Source organism: Asparagus officinalis, chromosome 2 (genome assembly GCF_001876935.1).
Source record: "Asparagus officinalis chromosome 2, Aspof.V1, whole genome shotgun sequence".
NCBI lineage: Eukaryota > Viridiplantae > Streptophyta > Magnoliopsida > Asparagales > Asparagaceae > Asparagus > Asparagus officinalis.
The window spans coordinates 2,101,615-2,115,452 of record NC_033795.1 but is presented as its reverse complement, the minus strand read 5'-3'; the positions used below and the strand labels follow the sequence as shown (position 1 = coordinate 2,115,452).

The 13,838-nt window shown below is 39.6% G+C and overlaps 2 protein-coding genes across 3 annotated transcripts; one reads left to right on the top strand and one right to left on the bottom strand.

Annotated features, from left to right (window-relative positions):
• On the bottom strand, positions 2,123-5,584 carry LOC109829589. Its single transcript, XM_020396656.1, has 7 exons — positions 5,262-5,584; positions 4,124-4,838; positions 3,570-3,929; positions 3,157-3,475; positions 2,573-2,848; positions 2,385-2,477; positions 2,123-2,259 (listed from the first exon to the last, which is right to left on the bottom strand). The coding sequence occupies exons 1-7, from the start codon at positions 5,582-5,584 to the stop codon at positions 2,123-2,125; spliced, it is 2,223 nt and encodes a 740-aa protein (XP_020252245.1).
• Positions 7,809-12,000, top strand: LOC109829875 (probable serine/threonine-protein kinase PBL9). Of its 2 annotated transcripts, none has more exons than XM_020396952.1 (6): positions 7,809-8,074; positions 8,731-9,056; positions 9,690-9,825; positions 9,938-10,080; positions 10,172-10,295; positions 11,195-12,000. In XM_020396952.1, exons 1-6 carry the CDS (start codon positions 8,011-8,013, stop codon positions 11,647-11,649), a joined length of 1,248 nt encoding a protein of 415 aa, XP_020252541.1. In that variant the 5' UTR covers positions 7,809-8,010; the 3' UTR covers positions 11,650-12,000. The 2 variants fall into 2 exon arrangements, with proteins under 2 accessions (XP_020252541.1, XP_020252540.1); XM_020396951.1 differs by having other exon boundaries at positions 10,169-10,295.

Here is a 13,838-nt window from a genome sequence, read left to right as displayed (position 1 = left end):
AAGAGGTCCACTTTCAGTTCGGAGCCCCCTTTCGATAAACGAAAGAACTCCATTCTTTTCTCTTCGATTAAGCCTTCCCATGGCTATAACCGAAGTTGAAATTTCACTTCGATAAATGAAGGACTCATCTTTAGTTTAGGTAACCAATCATATAAAAGGTAAGTTTACCTATATTTTCCAGATTCTCAAAGTGGAGACCCCACTTCTAGTTTTTTTTGCGCTGAAAATAGAATATAAAATTCTTCCTTTCCAGAATCAAGGAATAGAATATAAAATTCTTCCTTCCTTGTATTTGGGTTCGCCATTGTGACAAGTTGTTATTAATAACACCAGAATCCATGCCTTACACGCATGGGGAATTTCATCCTGAATCCTAAGAAAGGATATGCCGACGCCTAACACGCGCTGCCGGTTTAGTCTTTTTCCGTAGAAAAAGACACCAGAGTTCGATTCTGGGGTATTTTATCCTGAAACCTAAGCAAGGATAAGTCTGTGCTTAACCCGCGCTGCCGGTTAGTTCTTAACCGTTAAAAAGAACACCCGTTCACATATTCAACATTGTGGAAGGTTGTTATTAATAACATTTTATCCCGAGGCCTAAGTAGAGATAAGTCAGCGTCTAATACACGTTGCTGGGTAGCCTATTCCCATAACAATGGCGAAGTCTATGTATTCGAAGTCATAGCAACAAGTCTCAGAGGATTCAATCTCTGAACGCAACGTTACATGCGAACATCCCGAAGCCTAAGTAGGGATAAGTCAACGTCTAATACACGTTGCTGGGTAGCCTATTCCCATAACAATGGCGAAGTCTATGTATTCGAAGTCATAGCAACAAGTCTCAGAGGATTCAATCTCTGAGCGCAACGTTACATGCGAACGGGTTTAGACAATCCGCATGCTAGCCCGATTCAAACGGTAGTCAGTAAAGGCTAATCAAATCCGTTGAAGGCTGGGGGTTAGCCAAAAATCCTAAAGTCAACACCTAGCACGTGTCGCCGGGTAGCCTATTCCCGTAACAAGTGGTTAAGCCTATGTATTCAACATCATAGCACAAAGTCTAGGGGAGTTCATTCCTTTAGCTTCAAACGGTAGTCGGTAAGAGCATGTCAAATCCGTTGAGGGCTGAGGATTTGCCAAAAATCCTAAGTCAACATCTCATACACGTTGCTGTTTAGTCTTTTCACAGGAGAAAGACGAAGTCTACGTATTCAATATCGTAGCACTAAAAGGGTTAACTCTTTTAACTTAACGTCACATGTGGAACGGACTTAAACAATCCGCATGCTAGCCCGACTCAAACGGTAGTCGGTAAAGGCTCATCAAACCCGTTGATGGCTGAGAATTTGCCAAAAATTCTATAAATACGAGTCATAGATGTATCAACTCCGTAGATTGGTCTCGTGACTCGAGTATCCGCCACGCTCCAAGAGAGCTTAAACTGTGTATACTCCAGCTTGGACGCCGGACAACGCGTTGTAAATGAAGATTCAACGCCAACGACCGATGATCAGTTCTATGTTGAAATAACCAACTCGAGCTAAAAAGTCAGAAAACCGAGAATCGACTTCAAATTCAAAATTCCGACAGATGATCAGACAATAAATGTAGCACCGAAACCCTTACAGACATTCGACAAAGCACCGAACAGCCTGGAGGACTGAAGGAATCAAGAATGGAAGCCACTCCAAATATCCAGTCATAACCAATCGAAGGATGGGACAATCATATCCAAAGTATTCCAGACTCTTCTATAAAAGAACGAGGCTGAAATACTTTGGAGGGGGTATCTGTAGGCGTATAAAACTACCTATAGGTCCCTTAACACAGCTCGACGACGCCGATTCGACCATCGGACGACGTATCCAAACACGACTGTTAGTCCGCAACACCGAAGCCAAGTGACACGCAACGAAGCGGATTAACGAGGCTACGAAGCTAATGAACCGCACGCAAACAACGGAATAAATCCACTCGCGTGCGGAATCAAGCTAACGGGTTGAAGAGTCAACGAGTCATCCAACTAAGGGCAGACTCAGACGAATCACGATCGAATCAAGATCAGTTTTGGACTCGAACTCCGAGACAAATTTCCTGCCATATCGGGATTCGGACTGCCAAATCAGAGTCTGGATCGACAAAGAAGCTCAGATAAACCACAGAACCGGACAACGGACACAACACGGCAACACCTGGGGGACTCGGCCAAAGCCTTCTCTGATTGCTTTATTTCCATCCTAGTGTCCTCCCGCAGAGTGTCTGATTCCAAACAACCCATTCGAAGTATAAATATTAAGAAAACATAGCCCCTTCTATCTAAACTTAACAATTTCATAGTAAACCTAACAACTGATGCCTAAACACATGGTGAAAAAGTTGCTAACCTATACAAGTTTGCGTCTCCCCATCACCTGCAGAAGGGACTTCAACCGCCGGCGTTATTTCCCTTCCAGTGCCCTCGCGTTGAGTGCCTGTTTCTGATAATATTCAGAGTATAAACAATAAAAAGCTTAACAACCAATACGTAGACATAACAACCAATCTCTAACATATAGTACAAAAGCAAGCTAACCTGTACAAGTTAGTAGCTCCTTCGCTGGCGGGGACACCTTCTCTCCCTCGTTTATTTCTGCCTCAAGGGCCTTGTCAACAGCAGATGCCTCTGGTGGAGGTAATTCTCCTGGCGGAGCATCTTCACTCTCCTTGTGGATATCAGAAAACAATGGTTGTGGAGAGGCCCTCCCTGTTGGAGGGGCCTCGCTCTCCTTATTAGCTTCATCAAATAATAATGATTTATTGACATCCCCATCGTACTGTACATCAATGCCACCCACGGTGCCTGGAGTGTCTGATTCAAAAAATAAACACAAATGAGCTTAGGTACTTCATTGTCAAAAAAAACATAGCATCAGTTACATAACCTTAAAACTAACCAAGATACTTAACAATCAATCTCCAACCTTGGCAATAAATCCCTGACCTTAACATTAGATACGTAAAGTTAACAATACATTCTTAACCTTAACAATAAATCCCTAACCTTAACATTAGATCAGTAAAGTTAACAATACATTCTTAACCTTAACAATAAATCCATATACTTATCAATCAATTTTTAACTATAACACGCAAACGTAATTGCAAGCCACATCTAACCTGTACAAGTTTGCGGCTCCATCAATGGGCTGGACACCAATCCTGTAGGGCTCTTATCCTTGTATACAGAGAGGGTTCCGGATCGTGCTTCGCTTAGTTCCTCTCTCAGTCTTCTATTTTGAGCAGACAGCTTAGCCACCTTCACAGAAAGAGCACTTATCTTTACACGGTCTGCAGCAATCATACCCTTGAATTTATTCTCGTTCTCGCGGCGTAATGATTCGTTCATTGCCGCGATGCTCTTCCAGTAGATAACTTGCTGAGGCCAATCCATTTGCTCAACTGCATCATTTGGCTGCTCGGCGTCTTCATCAATATCCTGTGGCATCACATATGCAACGGACAGGTAGAGTACTATTAAAAGGATTAATTAATTCAAAAACAAATAAAATCCACGATTGCTAAGTTCTTACAAGTGCATCAATTGGGATGTCGTCATCTTCTTCTCTCCTCTTCTTCTTGTGAAGAAGGTCTATTGGGCCACGAGCCCTGCCGGCGTCTACTGCAGCCGGACCCTTAATCCTCCTCTTCTCTCTCTCTCTCCTCTTCTCTTTCTCTATCCCCTGCTCCTTCCCCCAAAAACCTCCCTCGATTCTTTGAAGTTGTCCATGTTGCTGTGGAAGCTTTATCGTAGCTTTGCTTGCTTTCGCAACAACAGTGGCCAATCTCAAAGAACCAGCAACGTGCCCAAGTCTCACCCAATTTGTCAGGGGAGGCCTCACCGTACAACCAAGTGCTGGCTTCTTGATGCCGGTGAGTTCATAATACCACAACTGCACATTAGAGATATAAAAACTTAACAAACACCTTCATCCGTAACAATTAATAAAGTAACCCTAACAATAAAAACGTAACCTTAACAACCAAACCGTAATATTAACAACCAAACCGTAACCTTGACAACGAAACTGTAACATTAACAACTAAACCCTAACCTTCACAATCAGTAAAAAACATGATTACTTACACAAACTAGAGGGGTACACCCTTGCAGATATAATGTCGTCTTCCCTGGCTCAGGACCCTTCAGTGCCCTCTCTATCGCGTCAGATGTCTCACTGAATATATAGGTCCCCCAAGCAGTGTTGTTGACCTGTTCGATGCTGTCGACGTACTTGAATAAATGCCTAGGAACGCCGGAAACACTGCTTGGACACCAAATCATGCTCAGCTGATAGAGGATCTGTAGCAGGACAAAGTCCTTCACATCTCGGCGATCAGAAGATAGTACCAGCTTCAAGAGCAGGTCCTCCACATTGCGTCTGGTGGGGCCTCCTTTGGGGGGAGCTATACTGCTGGAACCCCCCGTCTCGGGTTTGTCAAAGAACCTGGACCAAATCCTATTTTTCCTGTCCCGATTGTGGTCAACATGAAGCCCCTCATTGGAGAACCATGTATGCTCCATTACCCACTCAAGGTTGAATGAGCATGGGATCTCTTCTCCATCATTCCTATCGGTGAAGACGAATTTTTTGCTCTTCTTGTCCCACTGACTCAAAATGTGCTCAAAGGTGGGAAGATCGACGCCAGGTGGGCCAAATTGGACGTAGTGTCTGAATACACTATCTTCGTAGGCCGCAAAATGCCTTGGCCCCATACGCGTCACCAAATTCTGCATGAAGTCGTGATAGGCACCGAAGCTGGCGGTGGGCCGCAACGTAATAGCTGGCTTTGCCCTTTTTCTACAAAACAAAAACACAAGACGAGAGCATTTTTGAGTATAATCAGTAAACATAACAGCTATGCTGTAAACTTTGCGGGTAAACCAACAACCTTAACAGCAACCACATAACCTTAACAACAAAAACCTAACCTTAACAACCAAAGCCTAACCTCAACAACTAAACAACAACCTTAACAATAAAGGCAGTAACCAACAACCTTAACAACAACCCCACAACCTTATCAACCAAAACCTAACCTTAACAACCAAAGCCTAACCTCTACAAATAAACAACAACCTCAGCAATAAAAGCATAGACCTTGCATGTTAACAGTAACCTCAACAGCTAACAGACACCGTAATTTTGGACCTTCCCACCAGACTAAGAGCATTATCAATCAAACCGTAACCTTAACAACATAAAACTTGCGGTAAAAATTACCTTTTGGGTGCTGCCACGTGCTTCTCTTCTTCTCCTCTCTGTAGACCAAGGAGCGCTCTAGTGGCATCGTTGGACGCGCCGGTGGTGCCGGTGCTGCCCTCTAGACCTTCGCGTGGGCCTACACTTAAATTTTGAGGCGGGCTTCTGGATGAGAATGGGCTGGTTGCGATGTCCTCTAGAACATCACCAATCGCAGCCCGAGCTTCAGATTCAGCCCGCACTGCAGTTGTCTGGGCTCTTTCTGAGATTTCGAACCGCTGGGCGTAATCGCTTTCGCTGTGGTCGGCATTGAGGTTGGCTTTGGGGGTTGAATCGCCGGCCATTTTGATCCCTTTGCTTTGATTCGGTTTGAGTTGGGGTCGGTTGATTTAGGGCTAGGGTTTTGAATTGGGTTTCTGGAGTCGGTTTGCTTGCAGAAGAGAGAGATGACAGGGTACGGACGAGGAGGTAACTCATAACGGGGAATTTTAAACGTAAGGGTATTTTGGGCATTTCGAGCGGGGTTTAAACGGCGTTACGCCTGGGGATTGGTTTTGGGGGCTGGAAGAAAATCGGGGGCGGTTTTGGGGGTAAAAGGAACGTTGAAAAGGTCTTGGGGGGGGCAGAGCATGTTTTGGGTTGTTTTGGGGGCTGGAAACAATTTTCCCTATTTAAAAAGCTAAAATTAGATCTCTAGATCATCAAAATTAATCTCAAATTCATCTACTTCAGATGTGGATCTAGATATTTCACTACAGGGTTGTAAATCATATCCATGACCTGGATGTAGATATTTGATAACTATATTAGTGAGATGGATATTTCTACTAACAAAGATATTTTTTTCACTTCTAGAGAAGAATCAATGACTTTTTTTATTTTTCTAAGATATTAACACTACAATATCAATTTATTACATCATGCTTACGTGTAGAGAGAGAGAGAGAGAAGAGAGAGTGTGTGTGTGTTAGAAACACAAAGTTTAACAAACATTATCATTCTTATCACCGTCACTTAATATATTTTCATTTTTAATTTTCCAAATAACACTTGATTCCTTTTTTTTCTAGAAGCACACAAAGGCATACCTCACGCCCTTGATAGCTGATGTTCTCCTTAGCTTTCACACTATCATCATAAACCAAACCATAACAATTTTTTAGGTTTTGTAATATTTTAGACCATGTAATACTTTAGAAATATTCAAAAATTAGATTTGTTGAATATTAGTTTTCCCTATAGTACAACTGGATATTTGTTGAGTGGGATTTAATTACTTTCACACTTATATATGACAATATTTATATACTAGCTAGTTTTTCAAAAACTTCGTGCATACAATTATATACATAACCTAACTTGTTAACAGCTCTAGCATGCATTGTTTTTAGAGTGCAAACTCCTTCATTCGTTAATTTAAAATATTTAACCTTGGCAAGAAAAGCCAACACGCAAAATTTTAAATTTGAACTCATATTGACTCTTGTTTTGTTGTAGTAAAATAACTACAGAACAAAATATTGTGATCTAAGCAACACCTAATTACATATGAATATAAATAGATTATGAGGGTCGTTTGCCAATCTATTTAATTAGTATTTTGCAAGTCAAACAACAATGAGCAACAGACAATTAGTGTAAGATTAAGAACAGTTTGACAGAATAACTGAATAGAGCATCTTGTCTTATTTTTCCTTACAAAAAGGTAATGCATTTTCATCCTAACCTTAATTATTTGTTTTTTCAACTGCGAGCATTACATTCAAAAAAGAATCAGTAAATATAAAAATATGATTATAATCTAAGGAAAATTAAAATGTTATTTGAATTTTCAAGGCAATAATTAACTTTTTTTTTGGCTCACCTCTAAAATTTACATGATACTCTAAATACTGTGGATAATGACCTTATCAAAATTTACGCCCCATCATTATCGATAAAAAAAATTAATTAAAAAAATTGACAAAGAATTATCACTTGACAAAAATGACTACTTGCATATTCCTTTACATCATGAGCATCATTAATCTTTCTTATAACCATGTTATATCACAAACCTATAAAAAATCTAAAATCTGACTTATAGCGTATTACTATATTTTCACATCAAAAGGCTATTTCGATCCTCTATAATATATATAGAGCATTAATGCCAAAAAAATAGTTATATCTCCTGCAAATTATTCTTTTCTTTCAGATTAGTGTCATCATATCTCATTTCACGTTAATTAGTATAGCACTAAATAGAGAAAAAAAGTCTATATAAACATTACAAATATGTAAAACCCAAGCAAACTTATCACGAAATAGTAAAATGGTAAGGGGCTGATGTGAAAGAAGGAGAAATTCACCCCCGTATTTTCTTTTGGTCGGTAAATCTAACAAATCCAACGTGTCCGCTTCTACAGTGCCCAGGTACAAAATCGGTTAGTCCGATTCGGAGGCTCAACCTCAACCATCCGATCAAAATCAAACGGTTGTAAATCAACAGCCCAAACCCCCAACTAATTAATTCCCCTAATAAATAAAGACAAAAATTACAAAATTCCAAAAAAGGACAAACAAAGCCAGAAATGGCAGCCTAGGTATAAAGCAGCGGACGCAGGTTTCAGATGGAGCGTTGGGACCGTCGCCCGCCATTAAAGCTCGCTACGTTCTCCGAGTTGCAGAATTAGGGCAAACAAAACCCTAGACAGCTTACAAAAGGTCTCACCTTTTGGAGCTAAATTCGCTGAAGTTTGATAAAGGTTGGGTTTTTTTTTGGTTTCGGATGGGGAATTGTTGGGGTTCGAGGATCAAAGCTGTGAATCCTTCGTTCAGTGCTCCGAGTTCAGGTACGACGATTTTCAGCTGTTTCGGTTTTGATTTGAGCTCGGGACATTGATAAAGTTGGAAACTTTAGTGGGAAGTTGATAATTTTGGTGCTTTATCTGGTTCTATTCTTGCAAAGTTCAATGTTTTTCTTTCCCCCCCCCCTCCCTTTAATTTAGTTAAAGTTTCTTTTTAGCGTTTTATAGTGCAAAATTGGCTTTGTTTAACTGAGTATTTTTACAGCTAAGATTGTGGATTCTATTAATTTTGGAATTGGAGTATATTTACTATGTGATTTAAGATTCAAGCCCAGTTTTCTGTGGTATTATTGGTTTTATTTAATTCTCTGTTTTGCTCTTGAGTTCTCTTCTAAATCTCTGTGTTGAATCTTTGAGATAGGATCAGTTAGAATCTAGCAATTTAGTACGTTCACTTTTTTTTTTAAAGTGTTTGGTTTCTTTTTAGAAAGTTCCTTTCTAGGGATTTGTAGTCCAGAAATGGTGTTTCCGGTTGAGAATCAGAAATTTGCCCTTAATACTTGAGGGTTTCACAGCTAAGATTGTGAATTATGTCCCTTCATGAACTCGATTCATATGTTTTTTAGTTACCCTTCAATTTTTTTTATGATCTTATTGATTCAATTGTTTCTAGAGTTCAAACTTTGTTTGGGAGTCTGCAGGTGTTAACTCTCGGAGCAGCAGAAAAGGTGGAAAGGAATTGAGTGGTTCTAGCAGTAGGGTTTCATCCTCTTCAATTCCTCTGACTCCTCGGAGCCAGGGCGAGATCCTGCAATCTTCGAATCTGAAGAGCTTCACCTTCGGCGAGCTCAAGAGTGCAACGAGGAACTTTCGGCCCGATAGTGTTTTGGGAGAGGGGGGGTTTGGTTCTGTGTTCAAAGGTTGGATCGATGAGCAGACCCTCACGGCGACTAAACCCGGAACTGGAGCTGTTATTGCAGTGAAGAGGCTTAACCAAGAAGGGTTGCAAGGTCATAGGGAATGGCTGGTGAGTGCTAAAGTTTAGTATGAAGTATGAAATATGTGATCATGTTTGTTTACAATGCATTAGAACTAGTTTGTACCACTTTCTAAATAGGTACTGTGATGTTGTAACCAATTATACCCCCTAAAATATTTATAGGGTAATTATTCTTTTCAGTAAAGTTGAGGATCAAAGACAATTTGTCGTCACATGATTTTCATGTGACATCTCAACCAAACGGGTCTCAACCAAACAGGAGAAATAATGTCGTCTGTTGTTCAGGGGCTGTAAGTGCTAATAAAATAGTCAGAGGGTATAAGTGATTATACACTCATATGATGGGCGTATGCCTGCAATGAAATTTTCTAAATAGTAATCGTCTAATATTTAGACACTTGTTACCCGTTCTTGATATAACCAGCGGTATTATTCCAGGCTAATTGTACTAACTAGGCAAATTGTAACTTTACATTAAGTGCTATGCGATTATGATTTAGGATGTGGTATCTCCAGCGTGAAGTCGTATTGGCTAGTATGCAATTCTAGTATATACTATGACAATATGGCATCCTTATCTTGTGGATATTGTGCAGGATGTCCACAAGAGTATTGAAATGGAAGTTATTTGTAATCTCGATTTTTCATGTAAATGTGCAGGCTGAAGTAAATTATTTGAGTCAGTTGCACCATCCAAATCTTGTTAAATTGATTGGATATTGTTTAGAGGATGATCATCGTCTGCTTGTTTATGAGTTTATGCCTCGAGGAAGCTTAGAAAATCATCTCTTTAGGAGTAAGTTCATATGATCGCAGCTCTTATTTTGTTGTTTCCAAGATTCATTTCAACTTTCTTGTATAATTTTATTATATCTAAGTACCTAGTTGCTTTCATTTTATTTGCACAGGGGGTTCATACTTTCAACCTCTATCTTGGAATCTCCGAATGAAGGTTGCACTTGGAGCTGCAAAAGGACTAGCCTTTCTGCATAATTCTGACTCGATAGTTATATATCGTGATTTTAAGACCTCTAACGTCCTTCTTGATTCAGTAAGTCAACTATAAAGAATTTTTTTTCCCCATATATGTGTTTAATTCCTATGTGCGGATATTTTAATGATTTTCTTATTCGTAATAGCAGAATTACAATGCAAAACTCTCTGATTTTGGATTGGCAAAAGATGGTCCTACTGGCGATAAAAGTCATGTCTCTACTAGGGTCATGGGGACTTACGGATATGCAGCTCCGGAGTATCTCGCTACTGGTAAAAGCCTGCTACCTCACAATTGTGATTTCGTATGATCTTACTCAGTTCAGAACCAAGCTGCTTAAAATCTTAGGTTAAAAATGTATACCAAGCGAACAGAACTCTTAATTAACTTAATAGGTGTTACTATGAATATGGTCTTTCTCGACGGCTCATAAATGATGTTTACAACTATTTCATAAGGCCTTTGTATGTGAAGAACTGCGTAAATATTTTTTTTCTTTTTCGTTTTGTTTTTTCCCCATGATAGATATTGGATTAAACTCACTATAAATGCTAATGACCTTAAAGAGATGCTTAATAATTGGTAGCACTCAGGACCTAGTGTGTAGAGTACGCGTCATCCCTATCATGTAAATAGTGAGCGTTAGAGCATCTCCAACAGCTTCCCTAAAATTTTCTCCAAATGGAGAAACAAAAGTCATATTCTCCAAATTATTTTTGCTCCAACTCCAACAGCTTCCCCATTTTGAAAAATCGCATTTATTACAATAATAAAGCTCTCCCAAAAAATTTGGAGAATGCTGCAGATTTGGGGAAGGCTCCCTATTTTTTCTCCTCCTTCCCTATTTTGGGGAATGGGATGGGGAATCTGTTGGACAAAAAAAAGCTCTATATTCTCCAAATTTGAGTATTTCAAGAAGATGGGGAAGCTGTTGGAGATGCTCTTATACAATTGTATTACCAATGTTGATTACTTCATTACTCCCAGCAATTTTTTCTTACTATATTCGTAGAAATTGCGTTGGTTGTCTTCTTTCTACTGTGGCAAATGGGGGAGCCACATTATGCAAAGGGAGGGCAAACGCCTCCACTGAAAATTATATATTGTATTTGTTCTTGAGGCCTTAATTTTGCCCCGGGGTTAGTCTAATGGTCATATTCCGATACTCTAGGTCACCTAACAACCAAAAGCGACGTCTACAGTTTCGGTGTTGTTCTCCTAGAGATGTTATCAGGCCGACGAGCAGTCGACAAGAACCGCCCCAATGGGGAACACAATCTCGTAGAATGGGCAAGGCCCTACCTCCTGAACAAACGCAAGATCTTTCGCGTACTGGACGGTCGTCTTGAAGGGCAGTATTCGCTCATTGGAGCTCAGAAGGCCGCGTCCATCGCCGCCCTGTGTTTATCATCGGACTCTAGGTACCGGCTGACCATGGATGAGGTGGTGTCTGCGCTCGAGCAAATTCAAGAGACGAAGGATACAGCAAGAAGCCCTCAGGTACAACGTAAAGTCGGTGCTGGTGCAGCTGCTCAGGGGGCTCGCGGGAAAAGTATGGAAGAAGTTGGGAGTAAGAAGGTGGCTTATCCTAGACCGGCGGCGGCCGCGGCTCCTCTGTCTCTTTAGAGATGAGGGGAGGTATGCAGAAAGGTTATGTAATTTATCCAGGTTGATACGAGATAAAGAGGATTTAGTAGAGAGTAGAACTTGCAGAGTTATGTATGTATTTGTTACCTATTCTCTGTCCCTTTTTCAGTTAGTATATAGTTTATTTGTTGCTCATCTTTTTCAGTTGACATAACTGCTAGAATATCAGTTTTTTTTTCTTCTTTTTTTCCCCGAAGGAAATTTAGAATTTTTTTTTTTTGGTGTTGGGAAAGTTGTTTTAATAATGGTCTCATCCAACGGTGTAAGCTGTATTTGTATTGTAAACTAAGAATGTATATTAGACTCGTATAGCCCTCAACACTTTCATGATGCCCCTGGCTTTTTTGTGAAACAGCCAGAAGATCGAGTATGTATCTAGCTTTGAATTTTGTTGGGAAAGTTAGAATGAAGGGTGCTAAATAGATATGGCATAAAGGGTTAATTGCGCATAACCCCCTGGCAATGTTACTGTTTTGAACTTGCTATCCCTGTAGTTTCATTATTCCACGTTATATACCTCTTTTTAAAAAAGAAAAAAAAAACTCTTTTACGCTTGGATTTCATTTTCACCCAAGGGCAATTATCTTCTGAAATTTAAAGAATGTGAAAGTTCTATCCTGGGAGAATATCGCAGCAATGAGACAGAAGCGGTACGTTCAAAACGAGGATGCTACAGGGGTACATTTGCAATTAAAACTAATTTAAATCATGTGTTAACTAACATTTTTGTCTGTTTTCCACGGTTTTCCACGGAGTTGGGCACATTTCCAAAGTTCAGGATCATGCTAGTACTGTGTCTCATAGCTAAAATATAATGTTTTTTCCCCTCTTTCTTTTTGCCCCTGTTATCAACACTGACTATTTAGTACATATAATGTTAGGGTTTAGGGTTATAATTGAGGGTTTACAACCTCCTAAATAATAGGGGTTGGCAACCCCGACTATTTAAAAACCGGATTAAGATAAAATGGGTTTATTTTTTTAAGGGGTTGTTTGGTTCGTTTTCTAGATATAGGGAAATGCATTTCTATGTACAAAAACATAAGTTTTGAGTTTTCCAAACTTTTCCAAGAAATAGATTGTTAAACTTTGGTTCGCACAAAAAAATGGTGGGAAATCAATGTATTTATTTTTCTTGTGTTTGGTTTGCATGAAAAAAGGGAAAACTTTTGTTTATATGGCAAAAAGCCGATGTGGCTGTAATTTTCGTCGATTTCATGAGGTTGAGGAAGGAATTGGTGGAGAGAAAAAATCTGATGTGACGGCGATTTTTACCGAGTTTCTCTTCTTCAACCCTAGCGAACCAAAGATGGGAAAAAACCGACGGAAAGCTTATATCCTACGTGGCCACGAAAAATCTGATGTGGAGGCGGTGTAAAATTTTTCCACCGAGTTAAAAAACGAACCAAACGGTCCCTAAATAAAACTCAAGGGGGTCTATTTTTAGAAAAAAAAATATGAATAGGTTTATTTAGAAAATTCTATTATTTAGATAAAAGTCATCATTTAAGAATGGGTCTATTTTTAGAAATGCCTTTGTCTGCTACTCATCCTTTTTATCATTTATTAGGTCTTGCTTGATCACCAACTTCCTCAATTGTTAGGGAGAAGTCTTCATTCAATGTCCACATTTGTATACACACACGTGCCACATCTAGAAAGGAAAGAAAGTCTTGTTTCTGTTTCAATTCCTCGTGAACATGGATACAAATATATACATGTTTCCATTTGAAGGGAAAAAAGAAAAAAAAAAAGAAAAACACAATTCGTATTCATAAGGCAGTGTGTGCATTGAGCTAAGATCGAAATAATAACAATCGTGTGAATGTGTGATCCATACATATAATGAGTTTAAATCAAACAGTCCTCAAGCAATAACCAAGTATGTTGTCGAACTTCTGGTACCTAGTTCGGGCCCACACGCTGGGTCCTAGAGATCTAATGCGCCTTAAGTTAAGGCCTGTTTGTTTGCTGAAAAAAAATAAGGAAAACCCCGCCACATATGGTTTCAAGAAATCTCCCACCGTCACATAGGATTTTGGTTTTAACCGATTTTCAAATTACACGTTTGTTTCGTTTTGTGATTTAAAGAAATGAGGGTGTCATGTAGGATGTCACGTCAGATTTTTGAGAAAACTCATTTCAGATCAACACCCTCTAAAAACGCT

Excerpts from the sequence above, each read along its gene's own strand:
- LOC109829875 (XM_020396951.1), top strand. The coding sequence starts at position 8,011 with ATGGGGAATTGTTGGGGTTCGAGGATCAAAGCTGTGAATCCTTCGTTC. Across the intron at positions 9,826-9,937 it reads AGAAAATCATCTCTTTAGGA|GGGGTTCATACTTTCAACCT; the intron begins GTAAGTTCATAT and ends TTATTTGCACAG. Across the intron at positions 10,081-10,168 it reads CTAACGTCCTTCTTGATTCA|CAGAATTACAATGCAAAACT; the intron begins GTAAGTCAACTA and ends TATTCGTAATAG.
- LOC109829589 (XM_020396656.1), bottom strand. The coding sequence starts at position 5,584 with ATGGCCGGCGATTCAACCCCCAAAGCCAACCTCAATGCCGACCACAGC. Across the intron at positions 3,930-4,123 it reads GGTGTACCCCTCTAGTTTGT|TTGTGGTATTATGAACTCAC; the intron begins GTAAGTAATCAT and ends TCTAATGTGCAG. Across the intron at positions 3,476-3,569 it reads ACATCCCAATTGATGCACTT|GATATTGATGAAGACGCCGA; the intron begins GTAAGAACTTAG and ends GTGATGCCACAG.